Source organism: Pogona vitticeps, chromosome 3 (assembly GCF_051106095.1).
Source record: "Pogona vitticeps strain Pit_001003342236 chromosome 3, PviZW2.1, whole genome shotgun sequence".
Taxonomy (NCBI): Eukaryota; Metazoa; Chordata; class Lepidosauria; order Squamata; family Agamidae; genus Pogona; species Pogona vitticeps.
The window spans coordinates 1,527,173-1,547,065 of NC_135785.1; the positions used below are offsets into that span (position 1 = coordinate 1,527,173).

The 19,893-nt window shown below is 50.0% G+C and overlaps 1 protein-coding gene and 1 long non-coding RNA gene across 2 annotated transcripts in view; one reads left to right on the top strand and one right to left on the bottom strand.

The window, feature by feature from the left end:
• The window catches only part of CCDC50 (coiled-coil domain containing 50), a 52,087-nt gene extending 40,410 nt beyond the window's left edge, over positions 1–11,677 (bottom strand). Inside the window, exon 1 of the mRNA XM_072996384.2 lies at positions 11,551–11,677. Within this exon, the coding sequence (XP_072852485.2) occupies positions 11,551–11,599 (49 nt within the window). The 5' untranslated portion in view covers positions 11,600–11,677. The remainder of the gene's footprint in view (positions 1–11,550) is intronic.
• Positions 1–19,893, top strand: part of LOC144587954 (uncharacterized) — a 494,427-nt gene that overhangs the window by 84,826 nt on the left and 389,708 nt on the right. The gene's annotated exons all lie outside the window — the stretch shown is intronic.

Genomic DNA, 19,893 nt, shown 5'->3' on the forward strand with positions numbered 1-19,893 from the left:
GCCCCCACTGATGCTGGACAGCTGAAAGAGTTGTGTCCCCCCCCCACCGGGGATAAAGCAATAAGGTGCCTCCAAAAGGTACTTTCTAAGTGCGGAAGTCAAATGGTGTCATCATGCAATACCCCTTAAAATGCAAAAACCGCCATTCCTGGACTGTAGGGCCCGATGCACCGCTGGTTCCATTTAAGGAAGATGTTCTTATAAGGGGCAGAAAACTACACAAGAGGGATTTAAGATGCTTTGGGAATTCTCTGACCAGATGCAAGGAACCACTTCCCCCCAGTGTTTGTTCCTGTGTTCGAATCTGTGTAAAAAAAAGAAGTGCACAGGAAATGCCTGACAAACTCAGACCCAGTTCTCAAAACACACGAGGAATCCAGGAGGAGGGGCTGACATGCCAAAGTCAGTCCTGAACAGAGAACGTATATGGGGGGGGGGGGGGATGAAGCTGCCCTTTGCCACGTTGGCTGGCCGTTGGTTCATCTAACCCGAGATTGCCCCCCGTTGAATTCAAAGCTTGGAGACGTTACTCTCTGGATAACAACACAGCTCTCCCAACCGGGATGGCCAGTGGCCACGCTGGCACAGAGGGGCCTGGAAGTTGTGTTCTTTTAATAAAAGGCCTTTTCCAAGCCCTGGACCAATATCCTTTGACCTGGCGCTCTCCAGATATGTGGACCATGCTATGTGGGGGATGATGGGTTTTCTTTTCCAATACAGGGAACCTGACAAGGGCAGGCTCCTGCTCTAATCTGCCGGCTAGCAGCTGCCTGAGGTCTTGAACGGAGGGGGTTGTTTAAAAAAAAAAAAGCTTGAATCAAATCTGGAACTTTCCACAAGCACATTGTGTTCTTGAATGTGGAGCAAATTCTCCTTTCCAAAAATGTCAGCTCCTGGGAGCTGCTCTCACGCCCTGTCTGTTTGCTCCCCAGCAGTTGGCGATCCAGCCGAGGGCTGTCACCGAGGCACCACCAAATAGACCCACAACTGAGTCAGCCATGCTCTCTCGGCCACTCCTTCTGAGCCGGGCAAGACTCGGCGGTGGTTTCGGTCCAGAGAACAAGGGGAAAAAAAGCTGGCAAGAGTTAAAGAGAAAGGGGGAAAGAACCCCATAAAGGCAGGGAAAAAAAGGTTTTGGGGCACTTCAGTATTTTAATTCTGTTTTGCTTTTCTTCTCTCTTACCCGCCTCCCACCCACCCACCCACTTACTTTGCCTTTCCCCCCTCCAATTTGTCCAAAACGAGGAAATAAACGGACACATCGCCTTCTGGGGAAGCCGAAGGGAAAGCTATGTGCAAATGGCCAGGCCCTCTGCCTTCCTGCCTTTTCCTTTTCTCCTCCACTGGCACAACGCCAGCTTTCCTCCTCCAGGATATGCCCGCGTCTGCCCGAGACTCCCTTCTTCGCCAAAGGGCAGCCTCTGAACCGAAGGAAGGTGAAGCCCCCGGGGCCGTTGCTGGCGTGGACTCCCTTTTCCCGTCCCGGTGAAGGAGGAGGACAAAAGCAAACGTTTGGCTGAACGGACGAGGATGAGGCCCCACCGGGGTCGGCCGGGCGGTGGTTGCCCTGGGGATGGACTCTGTCCCGCACACTTTCCCTTGGCGGCCCTTTTGTTTGACAACAGATGGGGCCGCTCGGTGTTGGCCAAGCCTAGGATCTACACATGCACACGCGCATATGCGCCACTCAGACAACCGCCTGGCCTCCTCTTGCTTGGAGCAGGCCTGCACCTCTTTAAACGCAGGATCTCCCTTTTACCCCAAGGGAGCCCTGGAGTCGACCCAGCCAGCCTTCCTTTTTTTTCTCTCTCTCTTTCCAAACCCAAGCTAAAAGACAGTTGCCTCGAGGGAGGCACGGTTCCACAAGGGCGTTTATTCCCTCCGGTTCAAAAGCCAACCGTCTTTTATAAAGCCAGGCGGGAACGGTCAGAAAACCGACGGCCAGCCTTTTGCACAGGGCCAAGAACAGGCGGGGGGGGGCTTCAGTGCCATTAGGGTTCCAAATCCAGTGGGTCCTTACAACTCCCATTTTGGACTCCAAACCCAATACTCCACACCACTGGCCACGCTATGGAAGCCAAAGGCTGAGCACTATCTTGTACCTAGGAAGCGTAACAGCATCCTTGAAACTATGGACCACCACCCCTTTTTTTTTAATTGGGGGGGATGAGGCAAATTTCAGGCTTGGAGGACCAAGATCACTGTAAGGGTCACCCACCTTCCCACTCTGTGGACCCAATCCACAGCCGACCCATACTTTTTACTTTCAATTAAAAGGATGGGGGGGTGGATCACAGCGGCTGACTCTCACCATTCAGGCAACATTTTAGATGGGGGTGGGCCCTTCCTGGGGTTCTTTTATTTATTAAAAATATTTTGAACCCGTCTTTCTCATTAAATAGGATCCAAAGTTAGCTTACAACCATTCAAATACAGCATTTAAGCTAATAACAGTGAATCTGCAATGCTGAAAGGATCGATGAATACAATACCCCAAAACATAAACCAAACTCAAAAGACATTCAAAGTAATAAGGTGCAACCACGCAGAGTAGACCTTTGGGATAGATAGATAGATAGATAGATAGATAGATAGATAGATAGATAGATAGATAGATAGATAGATAGATAGATAGATAGATAGGTAGGTAGGTAGGTAGGTAGGTAGGTAGGTAGGTAGGTAGGTAGGCAGGCAGGCAGGCAGGCAGGCAGGCAGGCAGGCAGGCAGGAAGGCAGACAGACAGACAGACAGACAGACAGACAGACAGACAGACAGACCATCCATTTAAAAGAAAAACCCACTCAGGCATAAAGTCACTCAGGGAAAGCCTGCCTGAAGAGCAAGGTCTTCGTCGTCTTCAAGAAAGTCAGCAAAGACAGGGCTGGGCTGGCCTCCAGTGGGAGGGAGTTCCACAGTCTGGAAGCAGCCACAGAGAAGGCCCTCTTCCGTGTTTCCATTAAATGCAACCGTAACAGTGGTGGGAACGAGAGAAAGGCCTCCCCTGACGATCTTAACACCCGGGCAGGCTCGTAACAAACAACCACAACTCAGTGGTAGAATGGAAGTGTCCCACGTGGAAATTCTGGCCATTTAAAAAAAAATTAATGAACGGGAGAGAATGAAAAAGAAAAACGAGTCACTGATCGGGTGGTGGAGGGCTCGGCTTGCACCCTTGGGCTGCGGAGGCCCGTCCGCAGTGGCAAAGGGTCTCATTTGGTACAGGGGAGATTCTGCACCCCAGTCCCGACCAACCTGGCGGCTGGTCCTACCGGCTGGGGGTGAAATCCTGAAAACTTCAGCAACACAAGAGTTTGAAGCTCTGCAAAGCCTTCCACGCACGTCCGTCTGCCTCAAATCCAGGGCGGTTTTTCTACACAGCTCCGTGGACCCCCCCCCCAACACTAGGGAATTCATTAATTCATTAAATTAAAATTTTGAGATCACCTGTCTGACTGATGGTCACTCTGGACGGTTCACGACAACAACGTACCAAACATAACATAATCGAAGTGCAATGAAATTGAAGTTAATCTGACTAACTAAACGGACAAACATTGAAGAACAGATTAAAACGGGCAGCCGTTCCATATAAAAGGGGTGACTGACACTCTTCCATTGACAACGTCTCAAAAGCCTGCTGGAATAAAAATGATCCAGACCTTCCTCTTTTCATTCTTCCATTTTTTTAAAAAAAGGGCCCCACTTTCCAAAAAGAAGAAAAAACCTCTTTCTTGGCCTTTTCCCACAATTTAGCTGCCAGATGACATTGTGGGGGGGGGGGGAACGAGGACAAAAGAGGGAGCGATCAAGTGCCATCTTTGGAGGAGGGCTGGGTGGGGGCGAGAGGTCAGATCCAGGAGCTCTCAAAGCACAGCAGCCTGCCCTTGGGGGGGGCTGCACATTCCTCTCCCCCCCCTTTCAAAGCACACAACAGCTTCCCCCACAGAGAGAGAAGCAGAGCCCAAAACGCCATCTCTTTGGAGAAAAGTCCATGAAAAGAACATGGGTAGATTTTGGCGGGGGGGGACCTTTTGCCTTCATCGGTCGACTTCAGAGATCCTATACAGAAGAAAAGGAAAACAGCACCGATCCTATCTTAGGGGGCGGGATAAAATGATAAATGATGCAAGAAAATTCTGTTGCTGCTTAATGATCGCTATTGTTAAAAATATTAATAGACCACCAGGCTTAAACCCTCTGCCCACATCTCTGCGGCCATGCCCACCTGAACCCAGTGACACTTCCTTTTGCTTTGACAGCCATACTGCAGCAAGCACGGCGTGCCAGGTTAGAGCTGGATTAAGGCACAGGGGACCCGGGTTCAAATCCACACCCAGATGTGGACATTCATTGGGAGGGAGGGTCTCTGGCACGGTCAACGACTCCTTAAATATCTTACGAGCCTTATTTATTTATTTATTTATTTATTTATTTATTTATTTATTTAATATCCCGCCTATCTGGTCGGGTGAGGACCACCTTATTAACATTTCCCTCAATTAAAAGCAACCAGACAGTACTTAATAACAGCAAACATGCAAACAACACATTGCATGCCAATTACATTCATTAAAAAACACTTGTAATCTCTATTAGCTAATTGGCTGAACCCAGTGGGTGGGCAACGCCACTCACTCTTTGGTTCTGATTGAGAAAAGGAGCCAATGGAACAGCTGCTGTCCTGTTTCCGTGAAAATAAGACCTAGTAGGATTTTTCAGAATGCTGGTCATATAAGTCCTACCCCAAAAATAAGCCCCAGTTAAGTGAAACCCCCGCCCTCCACCCTTGTGCAGCGTCCAGAAGAACATGACATGACTGTAAAATAAAACATCCCCCGAAAATAAGCCCTAATGCGTTTTTGGAGCAAAAATTAATATAAGACCCTGTCTTATTTTCTGGGAAACAGGGTATTCATTAGGGAGCAGAATTTACACCGAAAATTCCTTGACTTCAGCCATGGTCTTCCGTCTTTTTTGTTTGTTTGTTTTAAGTAAACATTAGGAACTGTCTTTACGTTCCATGATTTTAAAGTTTTATCTATCCCAACTGTTGGGTTCTCTCTACATTGAACCTAAGACCACAAGGTTCTGGAGACCAGAGCAGGCTGAATTCTGGAATTTGGAAGTGCAGAAGGCTATTTCCCCGGATAACAGATAATTGACTCTGACAACAGAATCATTAGCATTATGGAAGGGGGCCTCAGCACGGGAATCCAAATTAAAGCCGATCTGCCAGTTGGCTGTCTACATTTCTCTTGAATGCCTCCAGCGTTGAAGCAAGTACTCGCCATTTGTCATACTGCTCTAACAGTTAGGAAGTTTTTCCTGACAGTAAAACTTCTGCGAGACAGCCTTTCCGACTCAGGGAATTTTAGGGATTCATGGATATGCCTGGTGCAGCTGAAGGCACAGTTTTCCGAGTCAATGAAAATCCTTAGGTCCTTTCCACGGATCCCCTTGTGAATCTCCATGAATCCACGGATCACCCTCAGAAGAGAGAGAGAAATGTCTTCCTTCTCTCATCTCCTCATTCAAGGGGCGATGCCACACTGGACTGCATGCCAGACTCTCCTAAAAGACTTCTGCACTCTTGAGAGAGAAACACGCTTAATGCATTGGTGATGTGTGTGTCCAAGGGATGCAGACCAAAATATTCTCTCTCCTCTATAAAAAAAAAATAGCAACCAGAAACCAAGCATCTTGAAGGCCACCGCTGCTCCAGTTCAATCAGTAAAGAGAAAACAATCACGTACCCATTTAAATAAACACACAGCTTTCCTTCCCTGCTTCAATTACAAAATACGTGAACTATATTAAATATACTGGGGGAGCCACTACATATAATATTCCAGTGTTGTTCCCCACCCCCCACCCCAGGCAGAGATAAATGTCACTCCAGGTATGTTCCAGTAGACACTGCTGGAAATCACCAGTTCCTGTGACATGTGAACATCAGCCCATGGAAACACATATGGCTGTTGATCGCTCAGAGAGAAAACAACAACAAACTTAAGCTCGGAAAGGAAGCTTGTTCTGCACAATAACTCCCATAACCGGCGGTGCATTTCCATATCACTGCAGCCTCCTCCCTGCCTGACTCTCAAAATGACTTTTCCAAACTCTGCAGGAACAGATTTTTGCTCTCCAACACAAGAAAAACCTTGGAACAATAAATCCGAAAGCAGCACACACTTCCCAAGGAAGACAGGGCAGGAACAAACTGTATTAAGTTTCTGCAATAAGAGGAAACCTTCTTTCCTCCACACAATGGAAAAGCTGAAGAGGAAACGGCCTTACAGGGCATAGGATCCACGTAACAAAAGAACTGTGGGACGTGGGACCGAAATGTACTTCCGGTCTGTAACTGCTGGATGCTCTCGCTAATGGGCTGGGCGTTTATAAGCTGTCTGCGCTTGGTCTTGATTGCCTGTTTGGATCGCCTATTAGCAAAATGTCATCGGCATAAAGTAGCACAGAAATGACTTTTCCATCTATTCCCACTGGGGACAGTTGCAACCCTGTTCAACAGTCAACCGTATCATGCAATAAATAATTGAAAAAGCAATGGGGCCAGGATAGGACCTTGTCCCTTAGGATGTTTTAATCATATTAGACGACTGGGGGAAAGAAAAAAAAACTCTGGCCTTCAAGGAAGTCTTGGTGTGCAGATCTATAGTTCTCACTAGCAACCATTAGTCTGTATTCAGATATATCAGGAAATTACTCTTAAGAAGAAGCTTCTCTGTATAAATTATGAGAAAACCAAAATTAAAGCCTTTAACGGAAGACCCCGCCCTCATATATGAATAATGGATGGGAGGACAGGAGAACAGGTATCTCCCTTAAGGTATTTTCAGAAGTGAACTTACAGCAATAAGGCATCTCGGTCGTCTCAGATTGAGTTTGATAAGTAGAATTTTTTTTCCGGGGGGGGGGGAAGAACCATCATTTGGCATACTTAGATTTTTACAGAACTAAAGGAGGATGTTTGTTTCCCCATTTGTGAAATTTTCAAAACAAAACTACACCCTCAGATCACGCCTGGAGTTGAAAACTGAGGACTTGGAAATTTACATCAATTAGAAGGTCCGGCGAAATAAGTTTGCTCAGTGGCTCTGGACTGTCTCCCACTCAGCCTTGGGCCCCTAACGTTCTAGATAGACTGGAACTGTGCTTAAGACCAGGAATAACCTTCAAACTATCGGTTGAGATTTTTACTCTGCTCTCCTTCAGATTTTTTAACATTATCCTATAGGGAGGATGATGGAACTTGGGTGGGTCCTGGAAAACCTCTGTCCTGAATCCTGTTCCAAAAACTTGGTTTTTTCGGATGAGGTGAAGCTGCTCGGTTCCTACAGCAAAACCCGCAAAGCAAAGACTGTTGGATCTCTGTGTTCGGACGGGCGTAGGTCGATTCGGCACCCCAAAAACTGTGCACCCCTTTACAATAAGGCTCTCTCCTCCACGCTTGGCACGTCCATAGCACAGCATGGAGGACTAGTGAGTTCTACTTTGGAACAATTATCTGGAAAGTCTGGCGGAGACAAACTCAGGATGTTACTTTCAGAGAAGGACAAATCTGTCACATTTCAAATAGCAAAATTTCCGGTCTTGCAAAAGCTGGGCCCTCTACAGCTAACAAAGCTACTTGATTATTGCTACTCAAAGGTCCTACGCTAACTGTAACTAAGTTTGCTAACTGTATTATTGTTTATGTTTGGGTATGTAGGGTGTTTTTGATGCTTTTGAATTCTGCTACTGGAGGAGACTCTTGAGGGTCCCCCGGACTGCAAGAACAAACCTATACATTTTGAAGGAAATCAAACCCGAGTGCTCACTGGAAGGACAGATCCTGAAGCTGAGGCTCCGATCCTTTAGCCATCTCATGAGAAGAGAAAAGACCCTGATGTTGGGAAAGTGTGAAGGCAAGAGGAGAAGGGGACAACAAGGGACGAGATGGTTGGACAGGGTCTCCGAAGCGACCCACATGAACTTGCCCCAACTCCGGGAGGCGGTGGAAGACAGGAGGGCCTGGCATGCTCTGGTCCATGGGGTCACGAAGAGTTGGACACGACTAAACGACAAAACAACAACAACAACAAATGTAGCATGCATTTTAGACCTTAGAATTTTAAATCTTGAGCAGAAGTTTACTTCAGATTCTCTGTACTGCACTGTATTGTGTATTTAATAACATCTCAAAGGCCTATGGGCTGAAGCAAAAAAATATTATAATGATGTTTTTCATTCATTTTATGGCAGAAGGACAAATATAAATGTTCCAGAATAGCAAAATAGCAAGTGTAGTTCTTGAATGGCTACTATTGTGACGACCACAAGAATTAGGAAAACATCTTGTAGCAAATGCAAGTCAACTAGTACTAGTCTATCAATGTTAAATCTGTAGTTGCCCAAAACAGATTCAATAAATATATCAGAAGGGGGAACAGTGCTTGTTTTATTGATTTTTTGGAAGAAACAAAAGTTACTCATGATGCATGGAGAAACAGCCTGTTTTACACACTCACACACAAAACGTTTTATGTATACGTTCTTTTCTTGTCATGCTATTGCACTTCTGTGTCTCTCCATAGCCTACACACCCTGCTTCTGTTTTAAACCTTTCTGAGAAAAGGAGCTGACATTTGCCTCCCAAACCCACTTTGGGATTGTCGTCCTAATAGAACATGGTTCAATTCATCAGCCTACTCTGGGAGGCTTCCGTAAGGAACAGAACAGCCATTTCGTCTACGAAAGCATTTGGGCTGATCTCCAAGCAGAGACAGGACTAATGGTCAAACTCCTCCTGCAAAACAGCATGCGAGAAAGGAGGTTGCAAAAAGGTTATGCACCAGTCGCTCCCCACCTGGGGCGTGCCAAGGCTCATGACCAAGTGAGGAGAGGAGTAAGCCCTCCCCATGCCCCCAAAAGCAGCCAGCCCCATCGCCAGCACCAGGAGGATGGAAGGGAATGCACCACCATGCACGCGGAACAACTCTGTCAGAAAGTTTCTCCCAAGTGTGTAAGTCCAAATTTATTTATTGCATTTATTTTGCAAGTTGAATCTATCAAGCCTGGAGTCACATCAAACGAGCTTCCGGCATCTCATAGAAATCATAGAAAAGTGAAATTGGAAGGGGCCTACAAGGCTATCAAGTCCAACCCCCTGCTCAAGGCAAGAATACCATCAAAGTATTCGCAAAGGACAGATGGGTCTAATCACCCATCTACAGAAAAAGACACACTAATTACCCATCTACAGAAAAAGACAAAAGCCTATCTCACAGCCATAAATACTCCACTCCCGAGCCAACTACACCAGAGCATAGAGTGCTGTCCTCTGAAGATGCCGGCCGCAGAGACTGGTGAAACGTTAGGAAGAACAACCTTCAGAACATGGCCAAAGAGCCCGAAAAACCCACAACAACCAATATTATCAAAGCAGATCTGCCAGATGATTATCTTTTCTTGCATGCCTCCAGTGTTGGAGCGCTCGCCAACTCCCGAGGTAACCGGTTCCACTCTCATACTGCTCTAGCAGTTAGGATGTTTTTCCTGAGATTCAACCGAAATCTGGCTTCCTGTAACTTGAGCCCATGGTTGCATATCCTGCACCCTGGAATGATCGGGAACAGATCCTGCCCCTCCTCTGTAATACAGCCCTTCAAGTATTTGAAAAGTGCTCTCCTATCACCCCTGCGTCTTCTTTTCTCAAAGCTAAGCATGCCCCATTATTTCAGCCTTTCCTCCTAAGGCTGAAAGAATCTCCTTCCAGTTTTACTCCATTCCCCAGGCAAAATAAGGCAGTGGACAACAGGAGGGGGTTCGTGGGGAAAGCGGAAAGGAGGGTGGCCCTTGCATCTGACCCCCTCCTGCTTGCCCATCAGTGCACCTGGCTGGTCACGGAGCAAAGGATGCACTGAGCTAGCTGAGCCTGTGATCTTGGGCTCTTTACCAGAGGGGAACCTTTTCATGCCTCCAGACCAGGTTTTGTGGCAGAATTTACACAGAAGGAAACCTACAAGCAAGTCAAGCCCAATATTCAATCTGGATTGTAAAAAGGCAGAGGCACTACAGGCCGTATTGCAAATGTCTACCGGCTACTGCAGCACATGGAAGGATTTAGAAGATCAGTGTGCTCTCCAGGCGGTGTGTGTGTTTTCCCCCAGTCATCCCAGGATGCTGAGAAGCAATGCTCAGTAGGTTGGGCCCATGGGAGGCACGGGGGGGGGGGGGGCTGGAGTTCTCAGCCAGCTCAAAAAACGCAAGGTGTGCAACAGCTCCTGATCCAACACCAAACCTACAATACCCTGGATTTCCCAGCGTGTCAGAAAAACCCCAGTTCAATTCACTCGATGCTTGTTGCTTTTTAAAATCCATCTGGAGGAAGATTAACAGAAAAGGTAACCCATAAGTAATAAAAATTGAAAAAGCTGAGGAACTGATCAAACTAATCAACTACAATTTTTAGAACCAAAATGTACCCTAACTGACTCCCAAGAGATTTCTCCCCCCCCCCAAAAGCATATATGCATAAATCAAGCCATTTATACCAACTTCGGGGGGGGGGGGAGACACACCACCTCTCCTCCCTCTTTCTTCCTGGGCCTGCTGACCACACACACACACACACTCTCTCTCTGCCTCCAAGGGTCAGTCCCTTCTGGCTCCTAGGAAAGCTCAGGGGCCCCGATCCGGGGAGCGAGCCTGGAGCTCAGTCCCAGGGACCTTGCCCCTGCCCCCACACACGGAGGGGGGGTCCTAAAGCCTGGCGGGAGGTGGGTTGAGGCAGGCGGCTTGCTCGACCCAGGGGGAGAAAAGAGGGGCGGTGTTGGCGAAACGTCGCCCGGTGGACCTGCGGGCGGTGGAGCGAGGCCGTTCCAAAGCTGGCTCACATCTCCAGGGGGAAAAGCCACGCTGGGGGGGGGGGGCTGGACTCGATGACTGCTCCTCGGGTCCTCCGTCCACCGGAGGGGTCTCCCTTTGGGGCCGCCCTTAGCCTCCTTCTCTCCCTCCCTCCCACGCACCCGCCCACCTTGGGGCTTCTCCGCCTAACCCGCGAGCCGCTTCCCACGTGCCAGGGAACCCGGGTTGGGCTCGCGTTCAGCCACAATGGGGGGGGGGCAGGTGCCTGGGCGCCCCTCCCCCTCCTCCCCCCCCTGGGAAAGGCACACCGCCTTGCAGGGAAATAGGGGCGTCGGGGGAGGGGAGGGCGCCCCCATATTCCCCGGAGGGGGGAAGAGAGAGAGAGAGAGAGAGAGGCTGGGGGCTCCCCCTGCCCGAAGGGAGCCTGGCCTCCTGCAAGAACGGGTGGCGGTGGGGGTGGCAATTCCGCGAAGAAGAGGGGGGCCGCGCCCCCTCCCCCAAATAAAGCCCAGCTCCAAACTGGGCGGGGGGGGGAGGCGAGGGAGCAGCCGGGCCGGGAGAAGCAGGCGGGGGGGCGGGGGGGAAAGAGGCGAGGCACCCCCCCCCCACGCGCGTACATTGCGACCCCCTCCCCTCCCCTCCCCGCCGCCCCCCCCCCGGGCAATCCTCCTCTTCGCCGCTTACCTTCTTTGACGCGGGGCAGCTTGGACTGGTCGATGCTGATCTCAGCCATGTTGGCGAACCCGGGCAGGATGCGTCCCCCCCCCCCCCGTCCGCGTCGCCCTTCCCGGGAGGGGCTCCTAAGAGAACACGGGCGGGGGGAGGCTTTAAGAAGACGAGCCGGGGGGGGGGGATTCTGCTGCACCCAGGCGGATCCGGGAGCCCTTCCCGCGGCGCCTCCTCGCGAGGAGGAAGGAAAGAAGGCAGGAAGGCAGGAAGCAACCAGGCCGGGGCAGATCGGCAAGCAGTCCCCCCCCCTTGGCTTCCCTGCCGCCGGCGAGGCTTGCTTGCTCGCGAGTCGAGGATCGAGCCCTCCTTCCCTCCCTCCGTTTCGTTTTTGCAGTCCGCCCCCCCCCCCCGCCTTTGATCTCCGCCGCCGAACCAGGAGAAGCGACGCCCGGAGGCCCCCCCCCGGGAGTGTCCCCCCCCGCCCGCGTCGCCCTTCCCGGGGAATGCTGGGAGGCGTAGTTTGGGCGGCTGCCTTGGCGCCCCTCCCCCTCCTGCTGCTGCTACTGCTGCCATCATCATCATCATCATCCTCCACACCACCGCCACTTCCAAGGGGCGGGTTGAGGCTTCTTGCAAAAGCGGGAGGGGGGGCGTGAAAAAGATGGGGAGGCATGCCTTTTCTTTTTTTGGAGGGGGGCTACACTTGCCAGCCAGCATCCTCCTCGGGGGGGGGAGGTTGGTTAGTGGATTCTGGGAGTTGTAGTCTCCCAAGGTAGTCCACGCTCCGCTGCTGCCCAAGGTGGAGCTGAGGGGGTGGGGGGTGGGGGGTGGGAGGATCTTCTAAGGGGAAAGTTTGCGGCTCTCGCTCCAGGTGGGAAGGGGGGGCGGGCGAGCGGACACCCACCCACAGGTAGCTTCTCTCCAGGAACTCCTCCTCCTCCTCCTCCTCCTCCTCCGGGGAGGGATCCAGCCACCTGGGGAGGTAACAAGCCAGGGATCCCCGAAGGGGGGGGATTGAATAAATAAAAGCGTTTGCACACGCGCGCGCGCGCACACCCATCAAAGGCAAACGTGCAAAGGTGAGCTCCTCCCGGCCTCGCCGGAAAGGCAGGAAAGGGAAGCGGGGAAGCTCCTCCATCCGTTGCAGCCGCGAAGGAAGGAAGGAAGGAAAGGAGGTGCCCGCGCTCTCGCCTGGATCGGAAAGGCGCGCACACCGTATATGAAACCAGAGCAGGACTCCTTTTATTTTACTCTCCCCTGCGCCCCCCCCCCCCAATACAGAGAGAGAGAGAGAGAGTACAATACAAGGGCTCTATCATCTACAGGCAACCTCTTGCCAAAATCCTGCCTGGATTTTTTTAAAAAAGGGATTTTTAAAAAAGGAACCCCAGAAAGATGATGACCCAGGAAGGCTGCACGGTGGGTGCCAATTTTTTTGGGGGGGGCGGCGGCAGCGACGAAGAAAACCCTGGAGAAGCAGCATCCGCACCACCTGCGGGAGTTCCCCTTCTGGGACCCGGCTCCCTGTGCAAACCCATCATAAGCCGAGGGAAAGGGGATGATTAGGTGGTTTGCCCAACGACCGGCTGGGCCGCCTTGCGGTCTCTCCGGGTGCCGGGAGGTGGGTTCCCCAGCCGGGCTCCCGGGCACCGCTTGCAGCGCCTCCGCAGCTCCGCTCCAGCCCGAACGGAAGTTTACGGGGGTGGGGTGGGGGGGTCTGCAGAACTGACACCTTTGCCCCCCCCCTCTACTTGGCAGAGACATCATCCTCTCCCCAGGGACTCTGAAAGGGACAGGATCCCCTTGTTCTGGAAGCAAAGAGAGACAAGAGAAAGAAAGAAAGAAAGAAAGAAAAAGAAAGAAAGAAAGAAAGAAAGAGAGTCAGCAGCTTTATGCTCCCTTCTCTTCCTCCTGGCGTAATATATAAATAAGGCCTTTTGTGGGATTATAGGAGTTGCAAAAAAAGAAAAATAGAAGTTTCCTGGCTCTGCTTGAATCAGGCTCCAGGCTGTTGTCCTGCCTGATGCATTTCACTTGCCATGAGTCAGGATTGACTTGATGGTACATGACTGTTATTAAAATAAATAAATTGAATAGGAGGCTGTCTTATAGTGAAACGGACTAACCCAACTGCGTCTTTGAGAACCGATTCAGTGAAAGTTCATCACCACCAAATCCCACCCAGATGGAGAAGGACTCGTGGGAGCGTCTCTGCTTTTCAGTGACAAAACCACAACGTTAGAAAGTGTCTTGAACACTGTCTGGCCCAACCCCTTTCTGACTGTTATTTCTGCCACGCAGGTTGTAGCTACAACGTCCTCCGCCTGGCAGATGGTCTTCCATCCTTTGGCTTCAATCCTTCCAGCAGAGGAGCGCTCACCGCCTCCTGAGGCCACCCCCCTCCACCGGCCAGCCCTTCTCTCCATTCAGAGGGTCCCAAATGCTGCTTCCCTCAAGGCCACTGGGCCGGCTTTCTGGAGCAACAGAGAAGAAAGAGGTCCCTTTCCATCCCCTGCATGGCAGGCCTTCAAGTGCTTGGGGAGGGCTGTCATGATCTCCCCTCCGTCTTCCCGAAATTGGAAATGTGACCTCTTTCTGTCCCTCCCTCCCCCCCCCCCCTTTGGAAGGAAATGCTTCTCTTCCCCAGGCTAAACATTCCCAGCTTTTTTCCCAGCTGTTCTTTGCAGACATATGGTTTCCAGGCCATCTTTGTCATCCTCCTTTGAACATCCGCTTCCTTGCTTCTGAAAAATTCCTCAGATGTCGTTCTTAAAATGTGGCTGCTGGAATGGGATGGTTGAGCCCAGACACTGTCTCTTTAGCAGCGAACAGGGAAGAAATTTCGGCGGGGAGCATGGGGGCGATAAATGCGTTCTGTCTCAGTTGTGGAGTCTGGAATCATGTTTCTTCGGAGTTTGGCGACAAGGGCGTAATATAGCAACATTGCTAAAGTGCCATAATCAGGAACAACCTTATCGATAGAATGAAGAACATTTACCCTTTTTAAAACAAATAGTATTTAAGGGCGCTTTAGACTCGGTCCAATTGTTGTGCTGCTTTCTTACTCGCCTGTTGTGATCCTTACTTCCACATGGCATAGACGACCCCTTGAGAGACCCTACTTGGTCTGACTGCTTTAAGAAGATGGGGGTGGGTGGGGTGGGACTCCTATCCTTGCCCCCTCTTGTCTCCTCCCACTTCTAGGAGGAAGATTTCAGGGGGGGGGGGTTGCAAATGATGCAGCACAATAACTTGGCTGTAATTGGTTTAATATTTTTGCTTCCTCCCCTGCTTTGCTACTTATTTAGTCTGTGTTCTATTGTTGTGTCAAAAACACACAAAAAATGCCCCCAATAAGGGCCCTTGTCCCCTCCTATTTCTGGGAAGATGTTTTCCATTTCTCCCCCCCGCCAATCTTTTTTAAAAAAATTTCAAACTAATGCTCTGCATTAGCACTGTCATTGTAAAGGTTTTTTTATAATTACTTCTTCTGCTTATCCATGGAGCAGAAGAAGTGTTTCATTCCCCACTGTCATGAAATGGCTAGGCCGTCTTCGTAAGCTACTTAATGATATTGTCAAACTGTCAAATGAACCCAAGCAGCAGAAGGGGAATTGACAGCTGCACTTTGGTTCAATTTCCAGCTATCATGCACACTGGGAATGAACCAAAATGGAGTGACCTTGCCCACACCAAAAATGTAGAAGCCCCTGATGAGGACTCAGAAAGGTTGAAGTAGGAACATGCGGTACAAGCCTGTCCACTCTAGCGATTGCATTGTGTGATTGCTGGGAAAAGGAGTGAACCAGCCCGTCCCTGCAGTGGACGAAACAGCAAGACAAAGGCCCACCCGATTTGACTTTGGATGCTGCTCTTCTGAAATTAAGCCCAATCTTTCTCCGTGTTACGTGGCCTCAAGTCACATCCAACTTATCATGACCTTGATTGTTAAGGCAAGTAGTTTTTATCAGTGCCACTCTCCCAAATGAGTTTACATGGCTGATCAGGATTTGAACCCAGGTCTCCAAAGTCCTAGTCCATTATTCTATCCATGAGAGCACATCAAGTATCCCAAAACCTAAGCCTTACCTTAGTAAGAAGAGCTAAACAGCGAAGGGTTAAAAAAGCTTCGAGGAACTCCTGAGAGAGAAATAAAATAGCTTTGTTTTGGGGGAGGTTGAGGCTGGTCAGATAGATGACTAAGAAACAGGAAACAGCCATTAGCTCTGCTCTTTTCTCAACCAGCTCCAATTTGCATATCAGCTGCACACTGAGATCTGCCCTCAAACCAAACCAGATCTTTCACAGTCAAAAGTGACTTAAAACTGACAAGCACCCAACCCCTAACAAAACCAAGAGCTTATAGCTTGAGTCCTGGTGAGCAAGACGCTGCTACGCTGCAGAGTCATTACTGGGAATGCTTGATTGGAAAGTCTCCTGGATTAAATCCCCTCCACCCAACTAATTTCCCCAACCTTTTGCTGGCCTTTGCTCTTGTGCCTTTAGGAGCAGTAGGATCTTCATTCATCATCAGGCATGAAAGCCACGAAAACCTTCGCCTGCTGATCTGGTTTATACCAGAGGTTCCCCACCTTGAGTCCCCAGATATTCTTGGACTGCAACTCCCAGAAATCCCAGCCAGAACGACTTGTAGTGAAGGTTTATGGGAGTTTTAGTCCACGGTTGGGAAGCACCGGTTTAGAGAGCACACACTCTCTGTTTCTCTCTCTCTCTCTCTCTCTCTCTCTCTCTCTCTCTCCCCCCCCCCCTCTCTCTCTCTCGGTTGCCCATCACGAAGGGACCTTTATCTGATGCATTGATGAATTGCTCCTTGGTGCTTCAGGCAGGAACAAAGCAGTCTTGGCTGCTTTCATGGGCTATTTATGGGCAAGTGCAAACTCTAAACAGAATGCTTTTAAGTGGAGCCAGAAGAATGCAGGGTATGGCCATCCTCTTGAAGCCAGGATCGCTGCTCACCCATCTTAAGGGAGAGGTCCAGAAATTCTACAGCTTTCCCTTATTCAATAAGGCTGCAGGGGGAGGGATGGAGGTGTGGGGTATTTGGGGTAATTTACCCCTGTCCTCCGACCACTGCCTTATTGAATGAAGGCAAGGGTCTCGGTGGAGTCTGGCCAGCTTCGTGCAGGTTTGCCCTTCTCTCGTCCTTTGTGGTTCACGGTGTCTTGCACGAGAGGAAGAGGGAAGGAGCAGTTCCGGTTTCTTTAGAAGAAGCCATAATATGACGCACACACACAGCCTTGAAGGACAGCCTGGACCAAGATAACATGAATCACCTCAGAACAGTCCCTGGGGTGGTTTCGCGGTTGATTTCTGGAGGTTGGAGGAGGAGATTTTTGGGCCAACCCGCTGGTTCCCCTCCAGCCCTTGCCAGCACAGACAATGGGGAGGGATTATATAGGCCCCAAAAAAGATCTGAAGGCCCACGGCGTCTCAATCCTGATCTAGCTCTTGTTTAATCAGGTTTTAGGCTGCTTTTGAGATGGAAGCTCAGTATAAAGCAAAGCAAAAGCAAAGCGTGCTGCTTAGTTATACATTGTCCCCCCACCGCCCCCAGCAAGCTGGGTAGTCTGACCTCAGAAGGATAGAAGGCTGAGTCAACCTTGAGCCGGCTACCTCGGATTGAACCCCAGGTCTTGAGCACAGTTTTGGCTGCAGGACAGCAGTTTAACCACTGCGCCACGAGGCTCTCACTGCCCTGCGAGAGCCTCTTGGTCAAGAGAAAGACAGGAGAGGTGACCATGTTCCTGTTTTGATGGCTTTCCGTGCTTCGCTGTGGCTGCTGCTGCCTTGGCCAAGGGTGAGAGAGGCTCTGCCGGGTGCTAATGCCCACGCCCACCCATCTGCCTCCAGAAGGTAAGGCTGGAAGAAGGAGCAGCTCCACCAGCGGGTGGGAGAATATGGTGTGGTCCCTTGACGGTCACTCACGACACCCAACTTCCTCTTCCTGTATCATCCGACTGAAGTGAGAATAGGACTGCTGTCCTTGACCAGCTCTTGGGCCTGGGAACGGACAAGACGAGGGCTCCGTCCAGAAAGGAAACTGATGCTATTCATTGATGATTCATCCACTCAGAGGAAACAAAGGAGTGGATCAGTCTGATCAAAGTCACACATCTGGGGGTGGGTGGGCTGAACAATGAAGTGCTGTCTTTAGAGGTGGTGCTTCGAAGCTTCGGCTGCAATGGCATAGTCCAAAACCACAGGATTTGCTCCAGATGAGACACAGAGGAATTCAAAATTTTTATTTGTTTGTTTGCTTGTTTGTTTTTTTACTGATCAGATGATGCAAAAGCAGTTTGAATCAGTCTGGGTCCTTTTTGCTCCTGATACAGAGATTTTTCTCTGCTGCTTCAACTTTTCATGCCAGAAAGATGCAAACAGCTTTTCCATTGTAGGATCAGTTCCTTCATTCTGAAAAATGACAGAGGGTGTGTGTTTAGTGACGTAGGCAGTTGGGGTGTGACGTTTAGGGACAACAGGAACACCTTCCTTCTACCCCCCCCCCAGTTTTTTAAAAAAACAAACAAGACTAGTGCTGATTCATTGCAATAATATACTAGTTTAGCACTAGCTCCCTGCTGCAGAACACTTCTCAAAAGTGAACCATAAAGTGATCAGTAGAGGTGGGAACAGAGGAAGGAAGGAAGGAAGGAAGGAAGGAAGGAAGAAAGGAAGGAAGGGAGGGAGGGAGGGAGGGAGGGAGGGAGGGAGGAAGGGAGGAAGGGCCATAAGCTGAACTGTGGATCTCACTGTAAGGAGTCCAATCCATGGTACCAATTTTTGAGCGCTCAAAGCAAATGGAAGTGGGAGATTGGTTTACAGACCTTGTAATAGCAATGTCTGCAACCATCCCCAAGCCCTCCGTGGAAAATGTAAGTTTTTCATGGGGGTCCTTGTGGGCCCAGGATCTTTGAAGGAGGAATGGCTGGGCTGTGACCTGTCCACCACCCTACTCTAAAAGATCTGTTGACGGAGGCTTTAACCCAGTTGGCGCTCCTAGCAACAGAGGCTCCCCCGCTGCCTGCCTGAGATGCCACCTAGGCTGAGAGATCCTCAATGAAGAGAGGCCTTTGGGTTCCGCTTCTGTTCCAGAGATGGTGGCGGTGGTTGGTTGGGGGAGAGAAGCTGCTGGGTCTCTTCAGGGCGCAACCGCCTCCACAGCAACAGCTGCCAGAACAAAAAAAGGGGCCTTTTGGAGGTTTCACAATGGACTTCACATGGCTTTAAAGTACCAAAAAGCAAGCTCTGCCTGGACGCTGCAGACCTGGAGTGAAAGGACCTGATCCAAAGCGAGGTCCTGGAGGCCAGGTCTTCTCTGGGTGCAGACGCATGCACGTGCGTGTCGGACCTACATCCTCCTGCTTCCGGTGTAATGATATGGTGCTGTTTCCGGTTATCCTGGAAAACAATGCAATGAATTTGAAACATCCTCCCCCAAAACGGTCTGTTGTCTGTTTCTCTGTTCATGAACAAATATTCCCAGGGGAATATTTTCCAAAGCATGATAACGTAAGTACGACTTGTGTCAAACTGATACCGGAGCAGAATCAAACCAGATTTTAGTTTGCAGAGAAAGCACAGGCCTCAGAGAAACTAGCCATGATGACAGGCCAAAACATCCACACCAGGGAGCTGGAGGGTGAAGGCCATATATCAGGGCCCAGGAGGGCTATCCATAAACATACCAAAAGATAAGAGGAATTGATGATCTTTCCTCCAGATATTAAGGGGCATCCTGGGCATAGGCCAAGGGCATATAGGTCACACAATCTGCATATGTACAGGGAACCAAGAGTTCAGCATAGTTGGCATCATTACCCAATGAAAGGAAGGAGCCAAACTTTGGGTACAAATGACTAATAGAAATGGAGTACTTTATGGCTCCATAAAAAAAGGGACAGAAGAAGGGACTGGCGGTGCAGGTTAAACCGCAGAAGCCTCTGTGCTGCAAGGTCGGAAGACCAGCCGTCGTGAGATCGAATCCACGCAACGGGGTGAGTCCCCATCGCTTGTTCCAGCTCCCACCAACCTAGCAGTTCGAAAGCATGCAAATTGCAAAATGCGAGTAGATAAATAGGTGCCACCACAGTGGGAAGGTAAGTGTGTTGTGTGTCTAGCTGGCCACATGACCACGGAAGATTGTCTATGGCTTGGAAACGGGGATGAGCACTGCCGCCTAGAGTCGGACATTACTGGACAAATTGTCAAGAGGAACCTTTACCTTTACTTATGACTCCTTGTTTGTATCCTTATAAAACATTTGTACACTGTATTTTCAGGGTCTTCTCTGCTTATAAGAGAAGTCCCCAGCTGACCTTTTCTTTGCTGCTATTCAAT